The sequence below is a fragment of the Equus przewalskii genome, chromosome 17 (genome assembly GCF_037783145.1).
Source record: "Equus przewalskii isolate Varuska chromosome 17, EquPr2, whole genome shotgun sequence".
Taxonomy (NCBI): domain Eukaryota; kingdom Metazoa; phylum Chordata; class Mammalia; order Perissodactyla; family Equidae; genus Equus; species Equus przewalskii.
Window position 1 is genome coordinate 66068821 of NC_091847.1, and position 27875 is coordinate 66096695.

At 35.5% G+C, this 27875-nt stretch overlaps 1 protein-coding gene and 1 long non-coding RNA gene across 3 annotated transcripts; one reads left to right on the plus strand and one right to left on the minus strand.

Annotated features, from left to right (window-relative positions):
- Positions 1-25973, minus strand: MSTN (myostatin). 2 transcript variants are annotated; one of them, XM_070580441.1, is made up of 5 exons: positions 25860-25973; positions 25348-25449; positions 4933-5636; positions 2730-3103; positions 1-713 (listed from the first exon to the last, which is right to left on the minus strand). In XM_070580441.1, exons 3-5 carry the CDS (start codon positions 5303-5305, stop codon positions 333-335), a joined length of 1128 nt encoding a protein of 375 aa, XP_070436542.1. In that variant the 5' UTR covers positions 5306-5636; positions 25348-25449; positions 25860-25973; the 3' UTR covers positions 1-332. The 2 variants fall into 2 exon arrangements, with proteins under 2 accessions (XP_070436542.1, XP_008514737.1); XM_008516515.2 differs by lacking the exon at positions 25348-25449 and having other exon boundaries at positions 25860-25964.
- Positions 7084-10570, plus strand: LOC139076660 (uncharacterized). Its single transcript, XR_011528487.1, has 2 exons — positions 7084-7219; positions 8400-10570. It is a non-coding gene; the product is annotated as an uncharacterized lncRNA (long non-coding RNA).
- Positions 25974-27875: the final 1902 nt, after the last annotated feature.

Below are 27875 nucleotides of genomic sequence, written 5' to 3' on the forward strand. Positions count from 1 at the left end.
GACTTTAAAGCATACTCCTTTAATTCACCAGAATACAAGGAGACTTGCTTTCATTTACCTGCATATGTTGTAATATATATGAACATAAATGTAATTTGATCTCCTAGTTCAAAAACTCTGGAAATCATAAACCTTTTTATTGTATGATTTATTTTGATGGTTAAATGCCAACCGTTGCATATATTCTCTCTTTTAGTTCATATACTGTAGCTTGTGCTTAAGTGACTGTAGCATACTCTAGGCTTATAGCCTGTGGTACATAATTTCACAGTTTCAAAATTGTGAGGGGAAGGCCTTCCATGTTTTAGGAAGTTATGAACCAAATGTAAATCTCATGAGCACCCACAGCGATCTACTACCATGGCTGGAATTTTCCCATATATTATTTGTTCTTTGCCATTAAAATATAGCATATTAATTGGAGACATCTTTGTGGGAGTACAGCAGGGGCCTGCTGAACCTCTGGGGTTTGCTTGGTGTACAAGATGAGTGTGAGGATATTTTTGTAAAAATACAAATTCACACTCTCCAGAGCAGTAATTGGCCTTATATCTTTTGGGTGCAATAATCCAATCCCATCCAAAAGCTTCAAAATCCACAGTTAGAGGGTAACGACAGCATCGAGATTCTGTGGAGTGCTCATCACAGTCAAGTCCAAAATCTCTTCTGGATCGTTTTGGTGTGTCTGTTACCTTAACTTCTAAAAATGGATTCTGTATGAAAAGGAAAGAACAATGAGTAATATTAATACATCCCGAAACACTTTCCTACCTCAAGATGTCATTGTTGAAGAAAGAAACTAATCATTTTGCTTATACTACATTTATTTTTAAATTTTAGAGCATTAAGGAGTTTTAATTTACAGTAGGCTTGACTTTTCCCTATGGCTCAAAAGAATATAGCAGCAATACAAATTCTCCTGTGGTCAGATCTATGTCTTTCTAATTTTTGTTTCCCCCACTTTGAGTATCTAAATGCCTGGCACATAGTAGATGCTTTGAAAATCTTTATGGGAAGAAAGGAAAAGAGGGAGAAGAGGAGGGAGGGAAGAGGTTATCTCCCTCTCTTCACGCTTGTTAATTAAATGTATTGGCTAAATATGTCTGATGACTTCTAGAAAGATAGGTATACTCATCCATCCTCCATTCCCTAGGTCTTTACTTGGGGAAACTTGGATATTAAAGCCAAAGCAAAATAGTTGCCTTCCAGCACTATATGGATTGTAACAGGAAAAAGGAAGGTAGGGTGATGAAGGTGTTGGTCTGTATAATGGGTTGGAAAGAAAAACTCTAAGAGAGGGAGGGATAGATTCAGAAGAAGATAACTAATATTTCCTTTATCCTTTCACTGAAAAGTGTTTCCATTCAGATATTTAAAAAATGATTTGCTAGTCCTTCCCCTGCCGCAATCTTTTAATGCATTAAGACTTTGCTTCTTTTATATGGAAAAATTGGAAGAATATGCCATGTTAACCATCTGTTTAGTAATTAAAACCTCTGTTACGTTACTAAGTTTACGTTAAAATGCTACCTATAAAAAAGAATACTTTCTTAAATGATTAATAGTAGTTCTTATCCTATATCAAAATCAAAATAGACCTGGTACTTGTTGTTATTTAAGATTGTATAAAAGAATAACATCATTTTGGGAGACAATAACATTTTATGTTGCATATTTAAAGAAAAATAGATCATTTGTAAAATTGCATAATATTAAAAGATTCTATTTTCATTTAAAGTAGATCTGATTTACTAATTGTATATTCTTTTTAACCAAGACCGCATGAAGACTGAAAAGATATATTTATTGTTTGCAAGTATAATCTTTTGTTGTAAATTATGTCAATAGGTGGAAATAAAAAATATGATCACATTAAATAAGTTTTTGAAAACAAAAGTATAGGTAAGTTGGAAGAGTAACTCAATTTATAGTAAGTTTTAAAATATCTTTTAGTAATTTTTATAATATATAAGGTATTGTCATCTGCTTGGCCTGATATTAAATTAGTTGGCATTACCTAAGTAAACTCTTGCACAAGAATGGTAAGGCAGCTCAGAAATAAAGCTAGGTGGCAAAGGTTAACTAGCCTGGAAGTTTAAGTTTTATTAGGTGTAATTCACGAAGTAATCTACAGAAACATCAATGCATCAACAGCCTGCAAAATAATGAACATAATGAACATATTTATCATGAGGGACCTTGAATATGGTATATTTAATAAAATATAAGCCTAAACATTTTGTACTTAATTGCTATAAATAAAAGCATTGTATTTTAATTATAATTTTTAAAGTTTTACTCTGCTTTATTAAGCAGAAAACTTTCAACACATTTGACACTCTTCTGGGGGGAAGAAAAGGTTTAATTTGTTGGGTATGTACAAGAATCCATTGTGAAGATTTTGTGTTTTTATTCATATAATTATGTGGCATATCAATGAAAAGCACTTTATATTTCATTCCCAATTCCAAAGAACTCCCTGAGGAGTTAAGGACTATGGTATAACGTTTTTTTAATCCTCATGCAAAGTTGACATATCAAGAGGGTGTTTTATTGGATATGAAATTGGACACCTACTTTTATTGGGTACAGGGCTGCCATTGGGGTAAGATGCCTTTGTCTAGCTTGTTAGCATAGGAAACTGGTAGTGATTTTCCACTATTATTCATTCACATGATGAATAAAAACATAACAAGGTTGTTAGAATATTATTTTCATTTATCACTTACCAGCCCATCTTCTCCTGGTCTTGGGAAGGTTACAGCAAGATCATGACCATTCTCATCTAAAGCTTTGATTTCAATGCCTAAGTTGGATTCAGGCTGTTTGAGCCAATTTTGCAACACTGTCTTCACATCAATGCTCTGCCAAATACCAGCGCCTGGGTTCATGTCAAGTTTCAGAGATCGGATTCCAGTATACCTTGTACCGTCTTTCATGGGTTTGATGAGTCTCAGGATTTGCACAAACACTGTTGTAGGAGTCTTGACGGGTCTCAGATATATCCACAGTTGGGCCTTTACTACTTTATTGTATTGTATTTTAGAGCTAAATTTAAAGAAGCAACATTTGGGTTTTCCTTCCACTTGCATTAGAAGATCAGCTATAAATGAATAAGAAAAGAAAAAGAGTTATTGAAATTATTTATCATAAAAAATTAGTAAACCCTTCCATATTAGTTGGTGAACATTTTTTTTCCATTGGAATACTGAATATATATTTAGTCTTTTAAAGTGAAAAACTATGTAGAATTTCATTCATAACTCAGAAAAATATCAAAGAATATAATTACTCTAGCCTTTCAGAATTTTTGATATATGTTTTTTCAGCTGTTTATGAGGAATCTACTTCTTTTCCAGAAAACTGTGAACTAAGGAAAATTCTATGAAGGAATGAACTGTGGATGAAATTTTAAAATGATGATGATTAGAGAGAACAAGAGACACCGTGGAGGAACATCCACTTAGAATTCTTTGGGAATCTGAGTAGTTACACTTACTGAGCAGCTGTACCAATCAGTCTGGAAGAAGGAACCCTTCCCCCAGGCCTGAATTACCTGGGGACAAGACACACTGAGGAACTAACTGAGCCTCGGGAATTAAGAGAAAATATAGTACATCTGTTATGTTTTGGCTTTGGAATAGCCTTTTAAAGGAACAAAGCTAAGCAAGTAATTAGCACAAAAATTTGAATGTTATATTCAGGCTATCTCAAAAGTTAGAAAATACTGTCTTTAGAGCCAGGCTGTCATTGTGAGCAAAATCACTAGCAATTTCTTTTATTTTGGTTCCCCAAGATTGTTTATAAATAAGGTAAATCTACTCCAGGACTATTTGATAGCAGAGTCATAAAGGAAAATTATTTGGTGCATTATAACCTGATTACTTAATAAGGAGAACAATATTTTGAAACTGTTGTGTCCTGTTTAAAGTAGATAAAGCACTGGGTAAAGCAGGATCGCAGACACATGGCACAGAATCTTCCGTGTCATGCCTTCTCTGTGAAGGTGTCTGTCTCCCTTTCCTTGAGTGTAGTTATGAACTGACTGCAAAAAGAATATATGAAATATATTATCTTTCAGAAGCAATATAGATACTACAGGTAGTAGTCCTCCCTCCCAAGAAGAATAAAATTGTATTTTAGGAGATTATTAAGCAATGTGCCTGCCTGGAAATGTGCACCCCGGGTGCTCTCAACAATAGTACTATGGTCAAGGTGTAAGCAGGACTCTGAGCTATAACCTCTTTGATTAAAATGTTTATTTATTAGGCATTTTATGATAATTAGCTCATGATTATCATTATGCTATGTTTACTTCATCATTTTTCTTACTAATACATTAAATTTTAAAAAATATTTTTCCTAATCTCCAGGGGAATAACTTTCAAAATCTAATATGTTAATTTGTGAAGAACATAAAAACACTATGAGAAATAGTTTTGAGTAACAGAAGTCATTTTGGTGTTCAGCAAATGCTCAAATGACCTAAACGTCTACAAATTTCTTCCTTCTCTATTATTAGTGAAAAAAACTTGTTATTATAAATGCTTATTTTAGGCAACCAAACGCAATTATGAAATCTCATGTAAGTTTTTAACATTGCTTGTACTATCTCCCAATTTTTGCCTTGGTGGTATTAAGCTGTGAAAGCATAAGCATGTTATATTTGTCATATTAAACTAAATAATATTAATGCTGTGCAAGAATTTTATTTTGTTTAGCTTTTTAGCTCTCTAAGAAAACAAATAATGCAGCAGATTTCAGTCTCATTAGTAAATTTCTCATGAAATCTTGAAAAAAAGAAACTCTTTTCCTTCCTGCTTACATACAAGCCAACAGCTTGTTAAAAGAGCCTGAAAATAGATCTGTTTCTCATAAACACTAGAACAACAGTCAGCAGAATTGTTGATATACACTAACAGGACTACTTACACTCTGTAGGCATGGTAATGATTGTTTCCGTCGTCGCGTGGTAATCATCATCTTCCAAAGAGCCATCACTGCTGTCATCTCTCTGGACATCGTACTGATCAATCAGTTCCCGGAGTGGAGGAGCTTTGGGCAAAAGTTGTCTAATAGCATCTTTGCTGATGTTAGGAGCTGTTTCCAGGCGCAGTTTACTGAGGATTTGAATTTTTATGGCTTCTATTCTTGAAGATTTAGTGTTTTGTCTCCAAGTACATGCATTGCACAGCCCCTCTTTTTCCACATTTTCTTTTTGCTCGCTGTTCTCATTTAGATCCACTGGACCAGCAAGAATCAGCACAAACAGGTAAATATAAACATAGATTTGCAGTTTTTGCATGATTTTAAAATCAGTTCAATCTTTTTCCTTGCTCTTATTTCTTCCTTTTACTTTTCTTTTGCTTTTGAGCAATGCCAAGCAAAATTTTAATGCCTGTACAGTCTGAGAGACAACTTGCCACACCAGTGAATCTTTTATACTGTATTCCAAGTGGCTTTTTATATTCCAACTTTGATGAGACAAGTGTCGTCAGGATCTATGATTGGCTCCTGCTCCACAATGAATCTCGCTGTCAGAGGTTAAAACCCTGTCTGTCACAAGTCACCAAACAGTATTTTGTTACAGTCAAGGGTGAGCTGATTCATTTGACTACTTCATAAAAGAAATAAATCTATAAATAAGAAAGATAATGTGATATTTGAAAAATTAAAGTCTGTGTTAACAATAAAATAAACTACACTTAAATCTTATCTTTATATGTGAAACTCAAGTTATAATTTAAATAAGTAAATCTTAATTTACACTTCATACTTAAAAAAGTTGAAATGTTACTTCCTCAGAAATTAAGATTTTATATTATTTAGGCAAACATTTGAAATAGAAAGAATTGTATTTGTTGTATTAAATTATTTTTAGTGCTGTATAATTAGGGAAATATAAATTTAAATTAGGAAGACCTGTATTAAAAGAGAAGTTAAGATTGTGATACTAGTAAAAGGTTTTCAACTATAATTTGAGAAACTTGTTTTCCTGACTAAATTCTTAACACATGTTGAAAATTATACTTATTATAATGTTATATTGCATGTGGAACTATTTTTAAATAATTTGATGTCTTTTATTAATATGAAAATTGTGCTCAATTTTTGACTGATTACTATTATTTCCTCTTCTAAAGTTGCAGATTAATATCACTCAGAAGATGTGTTTCTTCATTGTTATTACCAGGGCATAATGTCAGCTAGTAGAAAAAATCTCTGAACTTAGAAGATAATGGATTTGTGAGTGACAAAGCAGGACTTATCACAGTTTGCCTCCGATTTCCAGCAGTTGAAGTAACAAGTGTACTGTCTCTTCTCCATAACTTATATCAGAATATCGTGAACACATAAAAGGGAAAGAGCACCGTAATAAAGGGGTGCCTGTTTGTTTTGTTTCTCAATACTGTGATGTTTGCACCCCTTTGCCAGTTTTTCCTTTTGACCAGAGGGCAGACACCTGGCAGGGATTTGGGGTGGGGTCTGGGAGCAGAGAATAGAGCTTTTTGTTCTCTAAATTTAAGTGGCCTCTGTAGGGATCAAACTCTCAACCTTCACTTTGGGAGCCACAAGATCTAATCAAATGAACTATTAAAGAGCTAAGCAAACATAGCCAGCAAGAAACAGAAGCTGTTTCCAGGCCACAGGAGATTTCTTATTCCTACTGCTTTTTGGGAAGCTAAGGACTCCTAAGAGAGTTAATCCATTACTTTTTTTTCCCCAGGAGAATGCAGTGGCTCATATCAAATATTTATTTTTTAGGTCACTACCACTTTTGCACATTGTACACTAATTTACTGCCTCAGTGCACTAAAATGCAACTCAGTAGCCTGAAAAGTTAATGCATTTTCATCAAATTCTTAAGAGGTATCTACATCTCTTGAGAAAAAATGGCCTTACATAATGCATTAGATTTGCCCATCATTAAAGATTAAGGAAAACCAGACACAAACCAGATGCCCTGAAAGATTTCAGATACTCTTTGTTGTGGAACAATATTGGATCAGGCTTATAAAGTTTTATATGTTTAGTAAATTTGTTTTTCAATGTATAAATCTTTGTCATGTTATAATAATTGTAACGTGTTCCTATACACTTCTTAGTAAGTCACATCTTTTTTTTTTTAACTTGATTAGAATTGCATAACACTTCAGAACTCAGATCCTGGAGTCAGATAGACCTGAGTTCAAAACTCAACCTTGCCACTTCTAACTAGGTAATAATAGATGAAGTACTTCACTTCTCTAACCTTCAGTTTCCTCATAGAGTTTTAGGGATGTGTAATTTAATAATGCATGTAAATTGCTGAATATAGTGCTTGTCATATAGTACGTGATTGATAACTGGTACTTGAGTGTGTTTCATGCAGAGGGATTTGAGATTATGCTTAAATTTATCCTCCACATGAACTAGAACTGCCTTAGGTAGCTGCCAATTATCAACTCACATAGACTACCTCTCTAGGCCTCTGAGGCAAGTAAAATTTTCTAAGGCAGTCCTATTACAAGGCATGTTTCAGCTCTTTATTCTTACTATCTGGAATAAAGCAAACAAAGGTTATCATTTCCACATGTAGTTGATGCTCATTATTCATGGATTCCATATTTGCAAATTCGCCCACTTGCTAAAATTTATTTTTTAACCCCAAAATCAATACTTCTGGGACTTTTGTGGTCATTCACGCACATGCACAAAATGGCGAAAATTTTGAATCTTCCAACACACGTTCCCAGCTTAGGTCAAACGAGACAGTGCTCTGCTTTCTTTCAGCTCTGATTTTGTAAACAAGTGCCCTTTTTGCAATCTAGTTAGTACCATGTTTTTCACATTTTTTTGGAGTGCTTTTTCTGGGTGATTCTGCTGTTTAAAATGCCCCCCAAGCATAGTGCTGAAGTACTGTGCTCCTAAGCACAAGAAGGCTGTGATTAAAAGTACAATAGTGGTTGCCAGGGGCTGGGAGGAGGGGTAGGGGGTGGGGAAAGCTGCTATTTAATAGATATAGAGTTTCAGTTTGGGAAGATCAAACTGTTCTGGAGGTGGATGTTGATGATGGGTGCACAAAATGTAAATGTACTTAATGCCACTGAACTGTAACACTTAAAAGTGGTTAAATGGTCAATTTTATGTTATGCATATTTTACCACAGTTTTTTTAAAAAGAAGGTTGTGATGTGCCTTAGGAAAAAAAATTTCTTATGGAAAAAACATGTATTAGATAAGCTCTGTTCAGGCTTGAGTTATAGTGCTGTTGGCCAAGAGATCAATATTAATGAATCCACAATATGTATTAAATAAGATCTCTTTAAACAGAAACACACATAAAACAAGATTATCTATTGATTGATGAACATGTTGTGACCAGAGGCTCAAAGGAACATAACCTTGTGTTTCCCCTAGGAGCAGCAGTTCAGGAACCACTCATTCAGTGTTGGCAGTGACTTTATAGAACATAACCACTGTGAATAATGAGAATCAACTGTATCTAATCAACTTCTCTAGACGTCACTATTAAATAAGAAGTGCTCAAGAAATTTCAAGAACATACATTCCTTCTCTAGTGAAGTGATTGCAACCGGTGAAGGACCCAGAGCAGGAAGGTTCACCCTCTTTTTAACACCTTTGCTGCGGTCTGACTGCTGAGGGCCTAGCTTTGGCTGCTTTCATGAAGGAGGCAGGACAGACAGTGTGTCAAGACGAGTGAGTAAAGAAGAATTCCTTCTAGTTGACTGGAGAGCTTGACTGGCCAGCTTGTTGGCTTTGTTGTAGGTTGGCCATCTTTAAAAGCAGTTCTCAGAGGAGTCAGATTTAGGTGGCCAATGCATCACCTCACAATATGTGTTTTCTTTCCCCTGTTCTCCTTTGTACTAGCTAGGCTTTACATTTCGGTAACCGTTAAGTAAGGCGACAACAAATTTCTCTTATCTCTACTACAAATACCAGGGGGTGTTTCAAAACAACTTTGAGAGTATAGAGCATATTTTCCAAAAAATGTTTATGGTTTCACTCTTTGCAGTCTGGGAAATCCTGAGTGCACTAACATAAAGGCTTGCCGGAAGTTTAATGATGTGGCCAAAGGAAGGAGGAGGAGACTAGGAATTACAAGAAGAATGGATCATGAAAAATTCAACTCTGTCGTGGGAAAAACCCAGAGAGTGATATTTTATCTTATCACTCTTGCCATTTCCTTGTAATGACAGTCCTTTGGTATCACTCTATTTTGATTATGCTTAAAGCCAGAAAAAAAACCGTATAATGCTCAACTCACTTAACAGCATGAGAAGCTAGTCTTCCCACATTGATGATATCTGATTATCCATGCTTTCAGCAGATTATAGAACAAAAATTAACAAAAGCAGAAGTTTTCTTGAGCTAGAGAGCAAAAGTAGGAATAGAAGACAGGAGACCTGGAATATACTTCTGGTTTTGCCCCTGACGTTTTATGCGACCTTGAATAAGTTATTTAGCGAGGCCTTCATTTACGAAGGTGTATGTATATATGTATTAATTCATTTAATGAATATTTTATGAAATATTCTAATGCCTATTATGTGCCTGGTGCTGTGCTACATTCTGAGGAGAAAACAATGAACCAGACAGAAGTCATCACTGTCTTCAAGAAACCTACAGTCTAGTTTCTTAATGTAAAATCTGAGGAAATTTAATTAAGTTTGCCCTTTCAGTTGAAGTTTATCCCCTAAAGCAGCAATTCTCAAATTTTTTGGTCTCAGGATTCCTTTATACTCTTAAAAATTATTTAGGATCCTCAAAAGCTTTTGTTTGAGTCATATCTATCAATATTTAACGTGTTACAAGTTAAAAATGAGAAATGTTAGAATATTGGCATACATAAGCATATAGTCTATTTGCTGACACAGTGATGATGTCACCTATCATGGAGTCTCTGGAAAACTCCACTGTACACCTAAGAAAGAATGGGAGTAGCAAAAAACAGCCTTGTTATGAAAATAGTGTTTACTTCATAGACTCTCTGAAAAGGTCTTCACTCCAGGGATCCCCAGACAACACTTTGAGAACCAGACCTCAAATAATAATTTCTACACTACTTGGATTGAGTATTTTTTTGCTCTGACTTGAAGTCCCCTCCTCCTAATACCTACAGCTTTGGCTTTTAATGAGAAATCAAATATGGTAATTTTTAAACATTGTATGTTTATTTACTGACACATAATTATTCCCAAGAGCAGAAATATAGATATTATTGTATTATAATCACCAACTACCAAATTGTAGGTTATCTAGAGGACATTTGCACAACATTTGTGAGTTCTAGGGTATAGACTGAAATCTATAGTCTTGAGGGGTTTCTTGTAGATGGTCTTCAGGTCAGTCTTGAGATGATAACATTCATATTACGGCAATGCCTCGTAATATAATGTCCCAGTTAATAAAATTTCTGCATTCTACTGTCCTTTAGAGGTAGCATTAGCTCAGGAATACTTCAAAATGCAATTTCTCTGCTCCTTCCTTTCCAAACTGGGAACTCTAGTTTATTTATTATAAATTTGAAATACAGAGTATAAAAATAAAGTTATAATTTGGCTTCCTCATTTTTCTGCTGAAAAAAGAGACTAGACTCAAAGATCTAGTGTTCGAACTGTATAGATTGTGCTGTCCTCTATTATCATAATTCTCAAATGTTTGCTTTTGTTTCCTTACTTATCCTCCCATTTCTACCCCTCCATCCCCTAAATAGACTATGAGCTCTTTAAAAGGAGGAAATTATTTTGTTCATTTTTGTCCCTTCAGCTCTTGGTCCAATACCTGATACATAATTAGGTTGGTAAAAGAGTGTTTACTGTATAATTGAATCAATAAATGAATGAATGTCTCTTTAAATACAAGAAACTTCAACTTTCTAATTTTTCAGTAGGTATAATTAGTATATTTATAGACTTTCTAAGTGACTATGGTTGTGTTTTTAGTTTGTTCTGACTAGGGGTCTAGCATTTCTGTTGGATCCTCTCTTACTCAGACTGGTAGGGGAGACTGGTGTTACAGGTCCCTATGTCTTTGCTGCCTCTAGTAGTTCTCTGGTAGAGTGCTCAGCACTTGGAACATTCCAGTGGAGCTTTTGCATTTAATGATCTATGACTACCCAGAGACACTGTGTGGCTCTTAACAGGGACCTTGCTAGGAAGTGGCCTTGCTGGCTGTGACACCGCTGTTTAAGACCACCAGAGCCCTTACCCAGCCCAGGTCATACTTAAGTCAAACTGAGTATAACAAGCATCAAAGTTAGCCCAAGAGGAGAAAAGAAATCTCAAAAGAGCAGTGTGTGTGTGTGTGAGTGTGTGTGTGTCAGTGTGTGTTTAAACAAGGCAAAGGCAGAACAATCTTCTTTGCCTTGACCAGGTGGGAAGAACAGTGAACTGATTATATGTGTTACAGTCTTCTTTTCCTTCTTTCTCGGAAAGAACTAAGTTTCTCTGTGATCCTTCCCTCCCTGCTGTCTCCTTATCCAGCAGAAAGGAGCTTTCTCTCGAAACTGGGATGGAGTTTATCACCTCAGTTTAACCCAAGAAGGCATAGCTCTTTGAGTAGCCAACCAAGGTGGGCCAGAAGTCAACATGTTTCCTAGAATGCGCTCTCAAACTGAGTTCCTTAGCTCCCCAGAAGGGTCTGTGAGTTCCATAAGTCATTTCATAAAACTTAGTTCTTTATGTATATTCTGTTTCATCCATATACCCGCCTTACATCTGAGTACTAACTACTTCAATGTCCTCATTTTCTACAGTGTCTACAAATACAGTGTTTACAGTTGAGTTTTTTTACTGTAATCACGTTGGCTTCAAGTGCCCCAAAAGTGATAGGGGTTGACTTTTATTCATGGATTCTCAAAAAACTTGTTTTTCCTTTTAAAGGAATCTTTACATTAGTCAAGCCTGAGAATCTGGCTCAAATAATTTCCTCATTCTATCAATAGCAAATAAGCATAGCTACTTAAGTCTTTTTCCCCAAAGGCAATGGCTGGTGTTTGGAAAAAGTCTGTGATTCAATAAGTGAACCCTTTTTACTGGACTCAAATTTACCTTTTGTTTATGTTGAGTGTACATGCAGTGAGATAGCATATAGGAATGTTTCAGATTGCCTGATATCAGTTATACCGCTCTTTAGCTGGGCTCTCACATTTTCTACAGCCACACCCCTGCTTTTGGTCTAAACTTCCACACCATTGCCTACCTCCTTGGATTAAGAAGGCACAAACTTCTGCCTGCAGCTATACATTTTCTTTCCCAAATTTAATGAAGTCAAATTTTAAAAATTTATAAATGAGAAACTGAGTATAATAATAAGGTCATTTTCTTTATTTTTGATAACTGATTTCCTTCATGATGTTTTGGTTTACTTTAGAACAAGCACGTGGTTTCCAAGAGCAGATGACAATATAGATTGATTTGGAAAAACATATCTTTAGTTTCAAAATCTTTAACCTTCTTGTTAAGAGTTAAACTTTCCAGTAAACAACCGCTCACCAAGAGAAAATCTTGCCATTTTCAGGGTTTTGTTTTTGGAGGCCTTTGGAAACCGTAGACTCAATACAGAGTATGTTTCTTCAAATCAAAAAAATTTTTTCTAATTTTTTAGATTCAGATTTTTAAAATTTAGAGTCTTAAAATTCTTTTTAAAAAATTTAACTCTCTCTTTACTCAGTAGCTTGGAAGTAGTGAGAACCTTAAAAGAATTCAGTTCCTTGCAAAAGTATTCAGAAAATATTTTCTTATTTCCTTGGAATTGCCTAAAGCATTGTTTTTCATGATTCACAGAGGATTGGCTTTCAGAGGCATTCTGCTTCCAAATTCTTTTGTAAATTCCTAGAAAGGACCCTTTACAATGGATTCATTGGTTCATTTATTAGTTCATTAAACACTTACTGAGCAACTGGTTTATGATAGGTACTATGCCAGGAATTGGAGACAGGAAAAAAATGATGCTTTTTGCCTAAGGGGAAAAATTTGAATTATAGGAACATGAGAATTTTAAGATTGTTCTATCTAATCTGCTCAGGAACCGATGGGGAAACTGAGGCCCAGAGAGAAGTTACATGACTTAAATTAGAAAAACAGTTTATTTGATTTACAAAGGTGATTTGCATTGAAATACTTTTGAAGCACCAAGTACTTCTTTTATATTGAGTTAAGAATTTTTTTTAATGTTCTAAATTTAACAAATAAGGCCAGTGCTCAATTTCCTGGGTCAGTGCCACGGTGGTGCCCTTTGTTCTTGGATCCAATCCATGGTCTGGCTTGGCAACTGAAAGACCTAGTGACCTGCATTTGGCAATTAGTATAGGAGTTTTAGTGTCTGCTAACTAAACATGCTTTGGATGCCTGTTTGCTCAGATATTGGGTGTAAGCCTTTGTTGTAGAACATCACTATTTCTGTTAAACTCATATTTTTATATTTGGAGTCATACATTTACATTCTTGAAACTTAAAATTAATGTCAGGAGTTTCTAGTTATTTTAACCATAAAGAGTTTTATCTGACTTTTAGTTTAAAATTGATTCAACCTTGAATTATAATAAAAACATTTTCATTTAATTAGATTTAACATGAACATTCTGGCCCCTGCTGGGGACTCTAAGAACTACATCACTTGTACTATCAATTTTTCTAAGGTCATAAGGACTTCAGTTTAAACCTTGAATTCAGTTTTATATATCTTCTTTTTTGTAACATACAGAAGTTTATTGAATAAAATATATAAGCAAGGCATTACTATTATTAAGACTCAAAACCTGTGTTAAATATTGGACGTTTTTGTATGACACAATGAATTTAAATCCACTCCACTGTAATATAATCAAATTATCTACCTTAAATCTAAATATAAAGAAATCCAATATTTTTCATCTCCACTCAAATTCAGAGGAGAAATCTGATGGGAGATCAGATGGAATTTAAATACTTGAGAAAATGTGGTAAAGAATCTACTTAGAATTTCATTTCATCAAATATTTATTTAACACCCACTGTTTGGTTGTGGGTAGGCATTGGGTATATGCCTAAAACATTGCCCTACTCCTCTGGTGCTGTTTTATAACTATTAAACAGCACTTCAGCAAGTGCAAAATTGTGGAATGGAGTATGGACTGCAGGACAAACCAACAGTTTCTTGGGTGTAGCTGGAATGATTTCTATACATGGGAGACTGAGGGGTGGGGAGTGGAGGACCAATGGGAGACTGGAAACAACATTATAAAACCTTCCCTCTCCAAAACCCATGAATAAATATATGCTTGTGCCCCGGCAGTCTCTACGAGCTCTCTGACTTTGGGCAAATCAGGTAATCTTCATTTGCTCACCTACAGAAGGAAACATTAGTCAAGTTGTGAGGACTAAATGAGGTAATAATATAAAGTACCAAGAGCAGTGCCTGGTGCCTCATAAGTGCTTAATAAACATTAAATATTAAAACCATTGTCGACATCTACCTAATAATATTTATATCAATGATATGAATTCATATTAGAAATATTTGCAAAATTGAAAATGTATAAATTGAACTTTTGCAAAGTGAAGGATGGGTATATATAATATATATACACAAGAGGAAGATCTAAAGCAAAATGACTACAAAACTAAAAGGAAAAATGGGGGAAAAATATGCCAGGCAAATGCTAACAAAATGAAAGCTGTAGTCATGATACTAGTTGCAGACAGGATTGAATTTAAGGCAGAAAGGGTAAAACAAGACAAAGAGGGAAATTTTATGATGGTAAAGGATCTACAGAAAGGATATACCTTTCATAAAACTTAAAGCACTGAATAATACAGTAATAAAAATACATTAAGAAAAACTGCAGAACTACAAGGAACAGTGATCAGAAACAAAGCAGCAGCAGCCTACTTTAATGCACTTCATGGACCAGGCAGTCCACAGTTAGCAAGGCTGTATTTGAACAACAAAGTCATTGAGGTTGATGAAACAGATTTGGTTGGTGGACTAGATAGAATAGTTGAGATAGATATTTTGTTAACTGAAAATCAATCTTATTTTTAAAAGCCCATGGAACATTTACCAAATCGACTGTATATTGGCCCACACACAAAAAAGTCCTTCAATAAATTCCAAAAATTAGAAATAATCCAGACCACATTCTCTGATAACAGTGTAATTAAACAGAAATGAACAACGAAAATAAAATCAACATCTCCACTACTTGGAAATATAATACAATATACAATATAGTATACAATACAATATATTTTAATATACAATACAATACAATATAAAACAACCTTTGGTACAAATTGAAAATAAAAATCATATTGCAGAATATGAGCGAAATAATAATTAAAACATTATGCACAAAATAATAATCCACTACTTGGAAATATAGAAATTATTTAAAACAACCTATGGTACAAATTGGAAGTAAAAAATGATGTTTCAGAATATGTAGGATACAACGACCTCTGTGTTCAGCAGATATCCATAGCTTCAAACATGTATTACTAAATAAGAAAGAATGAAAATTGCATTCTATTTAACTCCAAAAATTAGAAAATGAAATACAAAATAGACTACAAATTAAACATTAAAAAGCAGAAGAAAAATAAAAAGATAAAATCGGAAATTGAGTCAGAAACAGGAAAGCAGTAGAATTGATAATATAAATCTATGTATGACCTGTTTCCTTAAGGAAAAAAAACATAATATGCTAGCTAAGCTAATCAATATAAAGAAGGCACAAATATTCTAAATTAGAAAGAGAGGTGATTTACAGACACTGTGAGAGAATTAAAGAATTAAAAGAGCATGCTGCAAAAGTATTATGAAAATAAGTTTGAAGACCTGTGTGAAATTAAGATGATATAGATTTTCTAGAAAAAAATAACCAAGGAAGAAAATGAAATAATTACCAGAGAACTAATCTCTGAAAAGTGCCAGTTTATAGACGATTCTTCCAAATCTTTAAAGGACAGATAGTGTTTTTCAAAATAGTGTTTTTTACTGAAATAGAATGGAGTGCATACTCATAGTAAAAGACAAATATTATTATGTGAAACTTTTGTTTCAATGTGTATATTTATGCTAGGTCTCCTTTTAAAGCTGCATTTTTTACTGTGGGTCACAATCTAAATACCCTGAAAACCAGTTATAGAATTTTAATAAATTAAAGAATAAATGAATACAGAAAGCTTACAAGAATTTTTAAGCTACTGTAATACTGAGGCTAACACGTGGCGATGAAAGAAAGAAAAGAATATTGATCCAAAATTTTAGATTAAATATTAGCAAGTAGAATTCTGCAATACATTGAAAGAACAATATACTGTAACCAAGTCCAGTCATTCCAGCAATGCAAATATGGTTCAGTATCTGAAATCTGTTCACATCTTTTAACATATTAATAGTTAAAAGGAGCAGGAACATCATCATCATCTTAAGAGATTCTTGTAAAGCACTTGAGAAGAATTTAAGTAGAAGTCTTTTAGTTAGTGCCATTCTTTATTTAAAAACTTTCAGTAAAATATGAGTAGATGGGTATTTTCTTTAAGTGATAAACCATCATATGTTTAATGATGAAACACTATACATGTTCTCATTAAAACCATAAATATGTTAAGGATACACTCAATCTAAACTATTACTTGTTATTTTTATGGAATTATTAGCCAACGCAAGTAGACAAGATAGTGGAATGAGAGGCATAAATTTAGGACAAGAAAAGGCAAAATTGTCAATATTTTTGCAGGTGATATAATTTAACGCCTGTAAAAATCTAAAGAATCAACTGAAAAAAATATATGAAATAAATATGGTAAGGTGGTGTGTTACAAAATTAATACACTCTGAAATCCTAGATTTTCTTGATGCAAAAAGTCATCAATTAGAAAATATAATGGACAAAATGATGCCATTCAAAATAACAGCCAAAACTAGACCAAACCAAATAAAAACACCCTAAGGGAAGTGAGCTAGAAGTATGCAGGCTGTGCGTTATTAGTTCTTTACCCTGACTGGGGTTAAGCTCTTGATAAATATTCAATGCCTATGCTCCACACCAAACCAATTAGGCCTTTGGTGATGAGACCTAGACATCTGTATTTTTTGAAACCATCCAAGTGATTGTAATGTACAATCAGGGTGAAGAACCACTTGTTCCATATGAAGAAAATATCAAAACTCATAATAAATGGAAAGATACATCCTATTCCTGAAGAGGAAGACTCAATGTTGTATAAATGTCATTCTCTTTAGTCTATAAATGCAATGTAATTTCCAATTAAAATAGCAATCGATTTTTAAACATAACATTTCAGAATAGCTAGGTAAATTTTGATAAGGAAGAGAAGTGACAGAGGGCTAGCATTGATGGATATGAAAACATTTTAAAAACTGGTAATTTAAAAAAGCATGGTATTGACAGAAAATAGAAAGATAGAGAAGTGAAACAGAAAAAAGAAGTGAAAAATAGACCCATACATGTAAGAAAACTTCATAAGAGATAAAAGTGTCATTTTAAGTAGGCCATTGAATAGATGGATTATGTATTGGTACTGGGACAGAGAAAGCCACATGGACTGCTGGCCACTAAGCTCTTTGAGGGTGGGTACAATTCCTTATTCATCAAAACTTTAAATCTCAAAAATGCAACCAGAAAAGTATGAGAAGAAAGTGTAACTAGTTTCTATATACCATGATGTAAATTTTGGAGAGGACATCATAAATTCTAAGCATTATATGTGGATGACTTTGTTTGAGGTTTTCTTTGCCACGTTGAAATTTAAAATTAACTAGGCGTCTTTATCAATCTTTTCTACTGTAGCTTGATAAATGTGCCTGGACAGAAATTTAGATTTCAGCATGGCAAAGAAAACTTCAAACAAAAGTCATGCACAATACAAAATATTTTCTAATTTTTCTTGTGATTATTTCTTTGACCTATTGGTTATTTACAAATATATTGTTTATTTACCAAATATTTGGAGATTTTCTAGATACATTTTTGATACTGATTTCTAGTTTAATTCTTTTCTAATCAGAGAACATACTCTGTATGATTTCAATCCTTTTGCATTAATCAAAGCTGGTTTTATGGCCCAGCAGATGGTCTGTCTTGGTGAATACTTCATGAGAACTTGAAAAGAATGTGTATCCCGTTTTTGTTGTGTGTGTGAGTCGATAAAAGTCAATTAGGTCAGATAGGGTTAAGTTTAAATATCCTAACTTATTTCTATCTACTTGTTCTATTAGTCACTAAGAGAGAAGTGTTGAGGCCTCCAGCTATAATGATGGTTTTGACTATTTCTCTCTTCAGTTCTGTCAGTTTTTACTTCATGTATTTTGAAGCTCTGTAATTGGATGCATACATCTCTACAATTGTTACGTTTTCGTGATGAATTAAAGTGACTCTTTTATCATTATGAAATGTCCCTCTTTACCTCTGGTAATATTCCCTGTCCTGAAATCTGCTTTATCTGATATTAATATAGCCACCCCAGCTTTCTTAGGATTAGTGTTTGCTTGGTGTATCTCTTTCTATCCATTTAACTTTCAACCTGTCTGTTTTTATTTTTAAAGTGGTTTCTTGTAGACCACATATAATTGAGTATTGCTTTTTTTATCCAGCCTTGCAATTTCTGCCATCTAATTGGAATGTTTAGACTATTTACATTTAATGCAGTTATCAATATGACTTGGTATAAGTCTAGTATGTTGCTATTTGTTTTCTATTTGTCCCACTTGTTCTTTGTTCCATTTTTCTTCTTTTTCTAACTTCTTTCAGATTGAGTATTTTTTGATATTTCATTTCATCTCCACTATTGACTTATTCACTATACCTGACTGTTTTATTTATGCAGTGGTTGCTCTGGAGTTTATAATATGCATCTTTAACTTGTCACAGTCTACCTTCAAATAATATTTTACTGTTTCATGTATTATATAAGAACCTCATAACAATATACTTCCATCTCTCCTCTCCCATCCTTTGTGTGGTTGCTGTCATACATGTTACCTCTACTTATGTTATAAATTCCCTAATACATTGTTATTATTTTTGCCTTAAACAGTCAAATTTCTATAAAAAGTCTTTATATCTATGCATGTATTTTTCCTTTCCAGTGCTCTTCATTGCCTTGTGTAAAGCAGGATTTTTCAATCTCAGCACTATTGCCACTTTGGGCTGGATAATTGTTTGCTGTGGGGGGCTGTCCTATGCACTGTAGGATGTTTAGCCGCGTCCCTACCTCTGCTTATTAGATGCCAGTAACAACTCTCCCCCAAGGTGTGCCAACCAAAGATGTCTCCAGACATTGTCGAATGTTCCCTGAAGGACAAAACTGTCACTAGTTGAGAACCACTGGGGTAGATTTGGGTTTCTGTATGAAATCATTTTCCTTCAGCCTAAAAAAAATTCTTGAACGTTTGTTTTACTTCAGCACTGTTGGTGACAAGTTCTCACAGCTTTTGTTTGTCTGAAAAAGGCATTATTTTACTTTTATTTTTGAGGGATATTTTCACTGGCTGCAGAATTTTCTATTACCAATATTTTCCTTTTACTGTTTTAAAGATGTTATTTTGTGTCCTCTAGATTGCATTGTTTCCGACAAGAAATCAATGGTAATTTTTATCATTGGTCTTGTATGTAGTATGTCTTTTTCTTTGACTACTTTTAGGATTTTCTCTTTATCATTGGTTCTCAGCAATTTTATTATGATGTGCCGTGATCTGGGTTTTTTGTGTGTTATCCCTGCGTGGTATTCATTGCCTTTTCTGGATTTTGGGGTTTATAGATTTCATCAAATTTGGAGGGAAAAAATAGCTATTATTTATTCAAGTATTTTTTCTTCCTCATCTTTTTCTGGGACTGTAATTGCACATATGTTAATTAGACAACTTGATGTTGTCCCATAGGTCACAGAGGCTCTGTTCATATTATTTTCCCTCTCTTTTTCTCTCTGTGCTTCAGTTTTCATAGCTTCTGTGGTTATTTCTTCTGAGTCATTAATTTTTTTTCTGTACTCTCTGATCTATTAATCTCATCAAGTGAAATTTTCATTTCAGATATTGTATTTCATCCCTAGAAAATTTATTTGGTTCTTTTTTCTATGTTCCCTCTCTTTCCTTATTATCTTCATGTTTTCCTTTAAAACTTTGAGTGTATTTTAATGACTGTTTTAAAATCCTTGTCTGAAAATTCCATCACTATATCTATTTTTTCTTTTTTCTTTTGGTCTATTTCTATTGATTGTTCTTTTCTCCTGGTTATGAGTCACATTTTCTTGCTCATTTATATGCCTGGTAATTTTTTATTGGGTGAAGGGAATTGTAAATGTTATGTTCTGGAGTGTCTGAATTTCATTGCCTTCCTTTAAAAGTGTTAAACTTGGTTTAGACAAGCAGTGAAGTTACTTGTAGATCAACTTGATGTTTTGAGGCTGACTTTCAAGCTTTGCTAGGATGGATCTACAGTAGCCTTTACTCCAGGCCTAGTTTACTTCAATTACTAATATGTGACCTTTCTAAGGTCTTTTAATGCCCTGGATACTCAACAAGTCTTTCTACTCTGGCTGGTCAGAACTTGGAGCCCTTTGTGACCTTGAAGAAGTGTTCAACTTACAGTTCCCCAGCTGTTCTTTGCCTAGCCTTGCAGTTTCACTCTATTCCTCTGCAGCCTATTTCAGATTCAAGGAGACTGCAGACTTATGGAGTCTTTCTTTGCATAGCTTCCTCCTCTCTGGCACTCTGCCCCACAATATCCAGGGTCCTGAGCTTCCCCAACTTCTGATCTCTGTTTCCTCAACTTAGCGAGATTATTGTACTCTACTTGGCTTTCCTTTCTCTGCACTGTGATCCAAAATGTGCCTCCAGGGCAATTCTATGGATCACATCATCTGTTTCCCTTCTTTTAGGGATCCCAGTCTTATTCTGCCTGTGTCCAATTTCCGAAGCAGTTGCTTTGTATATTTTATCCTGTTTTCTAATTGTTTATAGCAGGGAGGCAAGTACAGTACCAGATAATCAAATGTGGCCTGAGGTAGAAGTCCCCTTAGAAGACAACGGAACAAGGAGGGGAAAATGAAACACTTATGGCAGGAAAAAGGCTAAATTTCTTCCTACCTTCAATCCAGAACCCCAAAGGAGAAAAAAAGTTAATAACTCAGTAGAAAAATGGCAAAAAGAAAAATTTCCAATAAACATATGAAAAGATGTTCAACCTCATAGATAAGTAACAATAAAATGAAAATATCAGTGAAATACCATTTCTCATTCAAGTGTTAGGGTTAGCACAGGAAAATAGTCCCCTCCTTCCCTCTTGGTGGGAGTGTAAATTTTCATTTTTATCCACTTTGTAGGGCAATTTCTCACTCTCTTTCAAAATTTTAAACATGCCATGCCCTTTGATCCAGCAATTCTATTTTCTAAGATTTTACCCTCAGATCAACTTGCACAAACTCTCAAAAATATTTGTAGAATTTATAATGTTGAAAAGTTGGAAGTAATCTACATGTCCAACAATTAGAAATAAATTAAATAAATTACAGTATCTTTAGACAAATCTGTATGTGTGTACTGACATAGAAAGATAAATATAGTAAGTGGAGAAAGCAAATTTTAGAACAGAAAAGATTTTATAACTATGAAAAACGGAAAAGTTACATTCATTATATTTATACTTTCCCCATAGATAGTTCATCTAATCCCATGACCTTTAATATTAAATATTTGCTGATATTTGCTCCAGACTCATACTCAACAGTCTGCTTTACATTCCTTTTGGATTGTTAATAGGAATTTCCAATTTAACATAACTGAACTCTTGATTTGCTAGTCCTCTCCTCCCCGCCTACTCTTCTCCATTTAAGTAAATGACACTATCATTCAACCACTTTCTCATGTCAAACACCTGGGAGTCAAGGAACTTTTCCTGCTAAGCTCTCCACACTGTTCATTGGGAATAAAGGAGTCAGAAAGCTGGAAGGTTCATAGAATATTGCCTGGTTGGGGGATAGTAAAATAGCTACCACCTTTTTAGGTAGCAATAAATTGGTCACTGTATCAGGCACTTCATAAACATTATCTCACTTAATCCTCACAAAACTATAAGGCAAGTGTTGTTTCACCATTTGGTGATCGTTTAAGATTTCAGGTGATAATGCTTTACTGAAAAATGAGCTCCGTGTGTGTGTGTGTTCATGCATAAATTCTCTCATGCTTCTTTTCTGTATTGCAGCCCATAGGTCCTGCTAGAAGATGGTTACCAGGGAATATAGATATCCTGAGAACACCAGTGTAGTCCCAGTGTGGGTGCTAGTGGAAACATGTTAGGCACTTCCTGTGAGGTGTTGATTCTCACAGCTGGTGTGTGTTGGTAAGCCCTTATATCCCACTTCTTCACTGTTCAAATTCTGTGATGTAGAATTGATTCTTCCTCAGTTATGTAAAAATTGTCCTTCTTCCTCGGTTATATAAAAATATTAGCTGGCTTTATGTGTAGAAGGGTGTAGTTTTTTGAATAAATGTATTCAATTTGGCTTATTATTTAGTCAGCAGAATTGCAGGAGTGTTTTGAAAATTAGTTTCATCAGATGCTGGGCTAAGTACCAGTAACAAAAATATTAATAAAGACATGATGCCCCTGGTGACCTCACATTCCAGTGGGGGAGACAGACTTGTAAACAGATATGTTAAAGTAGAAGGTGGTAAGTGCTCTTCTGAAGATTGAGCAAAGAGCTGTCAGTGCAGAAACACAGGACTCTGCCTGAGGGAGTCAAGAAGGTTTAACAGAATAGGTGACATTTGAGCTAGATCTTGAAGGATGGGCAAGAGTTTGCCAGGTGAATGAGAAGATCTCTATATAAAGTGCCTGATACAGGGCTTGGTAAGACCCAATAAATGTTAACCTCTAGTCCCAGTTGGGGAATTGTTCCAGGCAGAGGACACAGGCCAATTCAATTCAAGGAACACTTATTGAGTACCTTCTGTATGCCAGGCACTGTTCCAGGTTCTTTAGTCCTGTGTGCCAGGCACATCCTCTGAAGACAGATAATTACACAAGGGTCTGGTGTGAGCCATGACCAGATCTGCTATTTATAGATTTTGCTCTCAAGATGGAACAGAGATGTTTGTTTTAACACTGCTGACACATTCCATCTTGATTGCAACCCCCTACTACAAGAGCATTGACCACACTGAAATGTAAGCAGTTAATGACTGTTCCAGACTCAATTTCGTGAAAGCAGTGTTGACAGTCTAGCCTGGCTTCCGTCTGTGTTCTGGGCCACTTTGGTCTGCATTTGGATCAGGTCCAGGAAACAGCTCTTCCTCATAGTGTGGATGGAAGAATCCAGGTGCCTGAATTTCTGTTCCAGCTCACTGACTCAGTAGGTTCCACTTGCCCTCTTTTCAATAAGCCCCTTTAGCAAACCCGAACACCAATCTTGACGCTTTATTTTATAGTAGAGTAGGAAATAGTGTAGAATAAATAGAATCTATAGTGTTATCTGAACTTATTGTACAACACAGAACCTATACATTTCCACATCTAAAATACAACATTTCTAAATGTAAGGAACATTCTAAGACTGTTTTCAATGGCAGTTTTACTAGCATAGCTAGGTTACAGATAATAGAAGGAATGTACCAAGTGTTTCACAAACATTTAATTCCCACAGCAATTCTGTAAGATCGGAATTATTATAACTATTATACAAATTAAGAGAATAGCACAAGACATTTAATTTACCTAAGACTAAAAATGTTGGTGCTGGGATTTGAAAGCAGGTCTATACAATTGGACTCCAAGCCCACTTCCTTACCACTACTATAGCAGTGTCCAATTTTAATGCCACCATTTATTGTGTATCTACCGTATGCCAGACACAATGTGAGAAGCTCACATGCATTCTCTCCAATCCTCATGAATTTTCTTTAATACAACATTTAAAGCAATTAAGTAGCTTCCTGAAAGTCATAGCCAGCAAATTATAGATCTTAATTTCGAGCCTAGGTCTGAGACTCGGGAGCCTGCTTTCTTTCTGTTATACAGCACCAGTGGTTCTCGACCCTGGGCATACACTGGAAGCAAACAGGGGACTTAAAAAAAAAGCTCTGCCCCTAGAGAGTCTGATTTAATTGGTCTGGACAAGAGCCAAGGTGATTTAAAGCTTCCGGGTGATTTTAACGTGCTCCCTGGTTTGAGACCACAGCTCTCAAAAGTTAAAGTGAATAGGAAGCTTGAAATAAGGCTCGATTTCCTTTGTCATGATATACTGGTGGAAAATGCCACTTGTAGACTATTTTTAAAGTGATCGTACTGTCCTAGAAAGTACTGAAGAATGTAGAGGAGGGAACATGGGCTTTGGAGTAGGATAGACCTAACTCTGAACCTTAGCTTTGACACTTTCTTGCTGAGTGGCCTTCAGCAAGTTACTTAGCATTCCGTAAAATATTGATTGTGAAAGAACTAAAAGGTGTCCTTGAAAAGAAGATTCTATCTTGGAACAAATGGAGTGAATGCTGCCTCTGGTGGCATCCTACTGGGGATCAGGGTACACCCAACGTGTTGAAAGGCCCTGGGAAAACTCTGGCTTCCCTCATCAACCGGACTGTAAAGACCATTAGCTGCCAAAAATTCCCCAAACCGCCACGGTCCCTTCTCATTACAGCTACTCAGGGCTGATTTTCCTTTATTGCGAGACCACATGGCATGACTGGGAGGTGACCAGGAGAGGAGGATACCTTTTAGCCTGGGTGCCAGAGTGGGATATGTATACTCAGGTGAAAGGAAAGGGGAAGGATGTTTTTAATGTCTTATATTAGACTTGAAAGGCATTTTAAAATAGAAACAATATCTGGATGATAATTAGTTTTCTATGTTATTTAATTAAAACCTACTCATAATCTTGCCAGAAATGTGCTATATTTATATACACATAGGACTGTATTTCAGGAATCTTTTGGGTTCAATAGGCTTTGAGGAATTAGTGTGGAAGTGTAACCTATGTTTATAACATTGTTTCTATGAGAAATATGGGGTCACTATTTGGGACTCCAAGAAATATCTTCTTTCCTCTCTAACTCAGCTTTGCTACTATAGTACCCACTGGCCATCTGGTAAAGAGGGAATGAGGCAGCTCAGAGAATGCTATCTGCTCTCTGGAATTTAGCAGAACTCCTTTAGCTACTAATTATAGGATCACAACATTCTTGAAGTCAAGACCGTTTCTTGCCTTCATTTGTGTCCCTCTTCCTCCCAAGCAACCTATCTTACACTATGAGCATATAGTGGGCATTAACATACACATAGATTAGATTTGAAATCAGTAATGACCTCACTGTCAATGGAAAATAGGACACTGGGAGTCCATACCATGCAGTGACAAAACGTTCCTCAGATGTTCACTTGCTGTTTCCTGGAATCAGACGCCTTTCAATGCCAAGACTTTAGAAGACTGGCGCTTAGAGTAAGTAGCTGTAAAATATCACGGTGAAAATTATGAATATAAGGGCTGTGGGGATGGTTCTGATTGCTCTGGAAAGCTTGCAGAAATGACAAACTCAAGGATTTACATTTTTAATTCAAGGCACTGTCAGAGAATGAGTTTCTAAAAAATGTCTTATTTCTTGTACCAGTGGGGCTGGGGTACCCAAAAGACAAACCTAAGTTTGATTGTGCCAGTTTATGCATTATAATGCAGACTTTCTAGGCATCACTCAGAAGTGTGGGATCCTGAGGATGGGAATACTTGGGTAGGCTCTAAGGAATCCGGCTACCTTGAGTGCCCAAATCCCACTGAGTCTTGGATGTCAGTAGAAGCAATCCTTCCTCCTCTGTCTGATAATCTTAGTCTCCCTTTGCCTGATAACCTGTTATAATGTTACCTGAGGTAGTTGATTTGTCGGAGGATGATGAATCTCCTCAAGATCAATCCCCAGTATTTCTCGCTGCTTACAGACCCAGGCCTATTCCATAATTAGATTCAAATCCTGGAAAACCTCAGGGAGGAATGGGAAAAGAGAAAATGGGAAAATATGTATAATGATTACAGTCCTCATTTCTCTACACTTTATGGTCTGTAGTTGGTATTTGCAACTCCTTTCTTCCACTACCTTTCCCCTATTCCCTTTGTCAGCTAACTTTATCTAATTGTGCTTATTTATCAGTCATGATGACCTAAGCTTTCATTCCTGAAAGATCTGAACCATTAGTGGTTCTTGCTTTGCTTGGGTTCTTCCAATCTTCCAATAGCTTTTACCATGGACGTAGGAGTACTAAGAGTTGCCCTGAGAGTCCCTGGACTTCCAGACGTAGTTCCCCCTCCCTTTGCTGTGTAGTATCAACACTTTTTCTAGTTTGTAATCAGGACCAAGTGCCCCAGCCAATACAGTAATCCCCTTTTCTGCTTGTTGGTTCAGTGGCATGAACAACCCAAAGTGGCTGATGTGGCAGTCTGGGATTCCATTCAGTGGAATGCTTCTGTTGTTTCCAAGAGGAAACTAAGAGCACAATATTGTGAGGATGGAAACAAAACCTGTGTGAGTAGGTTGTTAGGAATTATAGTGAAGGATCCACCACTACTTCTACATTTTGGTTCTCACATCTAAGTATTCTTGCTATGGAAGACATAGCATTATATATCGGTCGCTGGCTCAGACAATATAGAATAACTTGTGCGACAGCTCTCCAGTCCAATAATTGGCAACATAAGTGAGTTGTCACTAGGTCATTCCACATTTTATCAAGGCAGCTTCTTCCTATGGACATGAAACTATTTCTTCAACTCTAATTCTTTAAGTGGAATTCCTTATTCAAAAGCAATATTTTATGGGGTTTCAAGAGAGTGAACAAGGCCGTACCTAAGTCCATAGATAGTGGTGCTAGCAGAAATATTATAGGCAAAGAAGACAAATTCATATCCAGGTTAAGTATCTTTTCCTCCATGATGACAGTGGTACAGTGTAATCTCTCTACCATCAGGTGGCTGGCAGATTTTGGGATTGGTGCCATTTTAGGAGCTCAGTGTCGTTCTCTGATGTTGGTGAGATAGGCACTCATCAGTGGCAGTAGCAAGATTAGCCTTGTGGAAAGAAGCATATGTTCTTAAGCCCACACTGTTGCCAGGACCATTATGTTCGTGAGCACCAGGATGGCTGGGGAAGACAGCTAACTGACATCCACAGGATTGGTCATATTGTTTACTTGATTATTGAGAATCTCTTCTTCAGTGGATGCCTTGTAGTAAGCATTTGCATGGGATACAAATATCCTCACTCTGCCCACTCTGAGAGGTTCGTTTAACTCTTCCTTAGACCTCCTTTTAACCAATCTGTTAATCCTGTTTATTCAAGCCCTTGACTCCTTGACCAAATAGCCACTTGCCCATGAATCAATGTAGATCTCTACTTCTATCTATCTCTGCCCTGCAAAGTGGACAGTCAGGTTTTAATCCATGCGTCATGAAGTGTTCCACCCTGAGGTCTTTCCACCTTCCTCAGGGGCAGCCTCAGAGTGGGCTCTGCAGTGTCCCCACTGGTCATGAAGCCAATTAACCTCTATAATCCTTCTAGTCTGAATGGGACAAACTTCTATCTTATTCTCTTTACTTAAAGTGCTCCTCTTCCTTCCTTCTCCAGGGCTCCTAACATAATCTTTTGTATAAGAAGTAAGAAGAATTTTTTTTAACCTCAGACAGCTTAAGGTTTCCACATGCAAAAAGTTCCAGAAGCAAAAAAACAGAAAATAACCTGGGTACCTGCTTGAATAGTTGAAGAGAGAAAAAATTGCAAAGAAAGTAGTAAAAATAATATCTCAAAAACTATCCTGTGCATAATTTTTTATATTTTTCATACCTCCTTCAAAAACTTTATCTTATTTGATCCTCACTGAAAGTCTGTGAA

Bases quoted from the DNA above. Each gene is read 5' to 3' on its own strand.
- MSTN (XM_070580441.1), bottom strand. From the start codon at position 5,305: ATGCAAAAACTGCAAATCTATGTTTATATTTACCTGTTTGTGCTGATT. The intron at 3,104-4,932 runs GTAAGTAGTCCT...ATTCATTTATAG, and splicing joins CATTACCATGCCTACAGAGT to CTGATCTTCTAATGCAAGTG. The intron at 714-2,729 runs GTAAGTGATAAA...CTTTTCATACAG, and splicing joins GACCAGGAGAAGATGGGCTG to AATCCATTTTTAGAAGTTAA.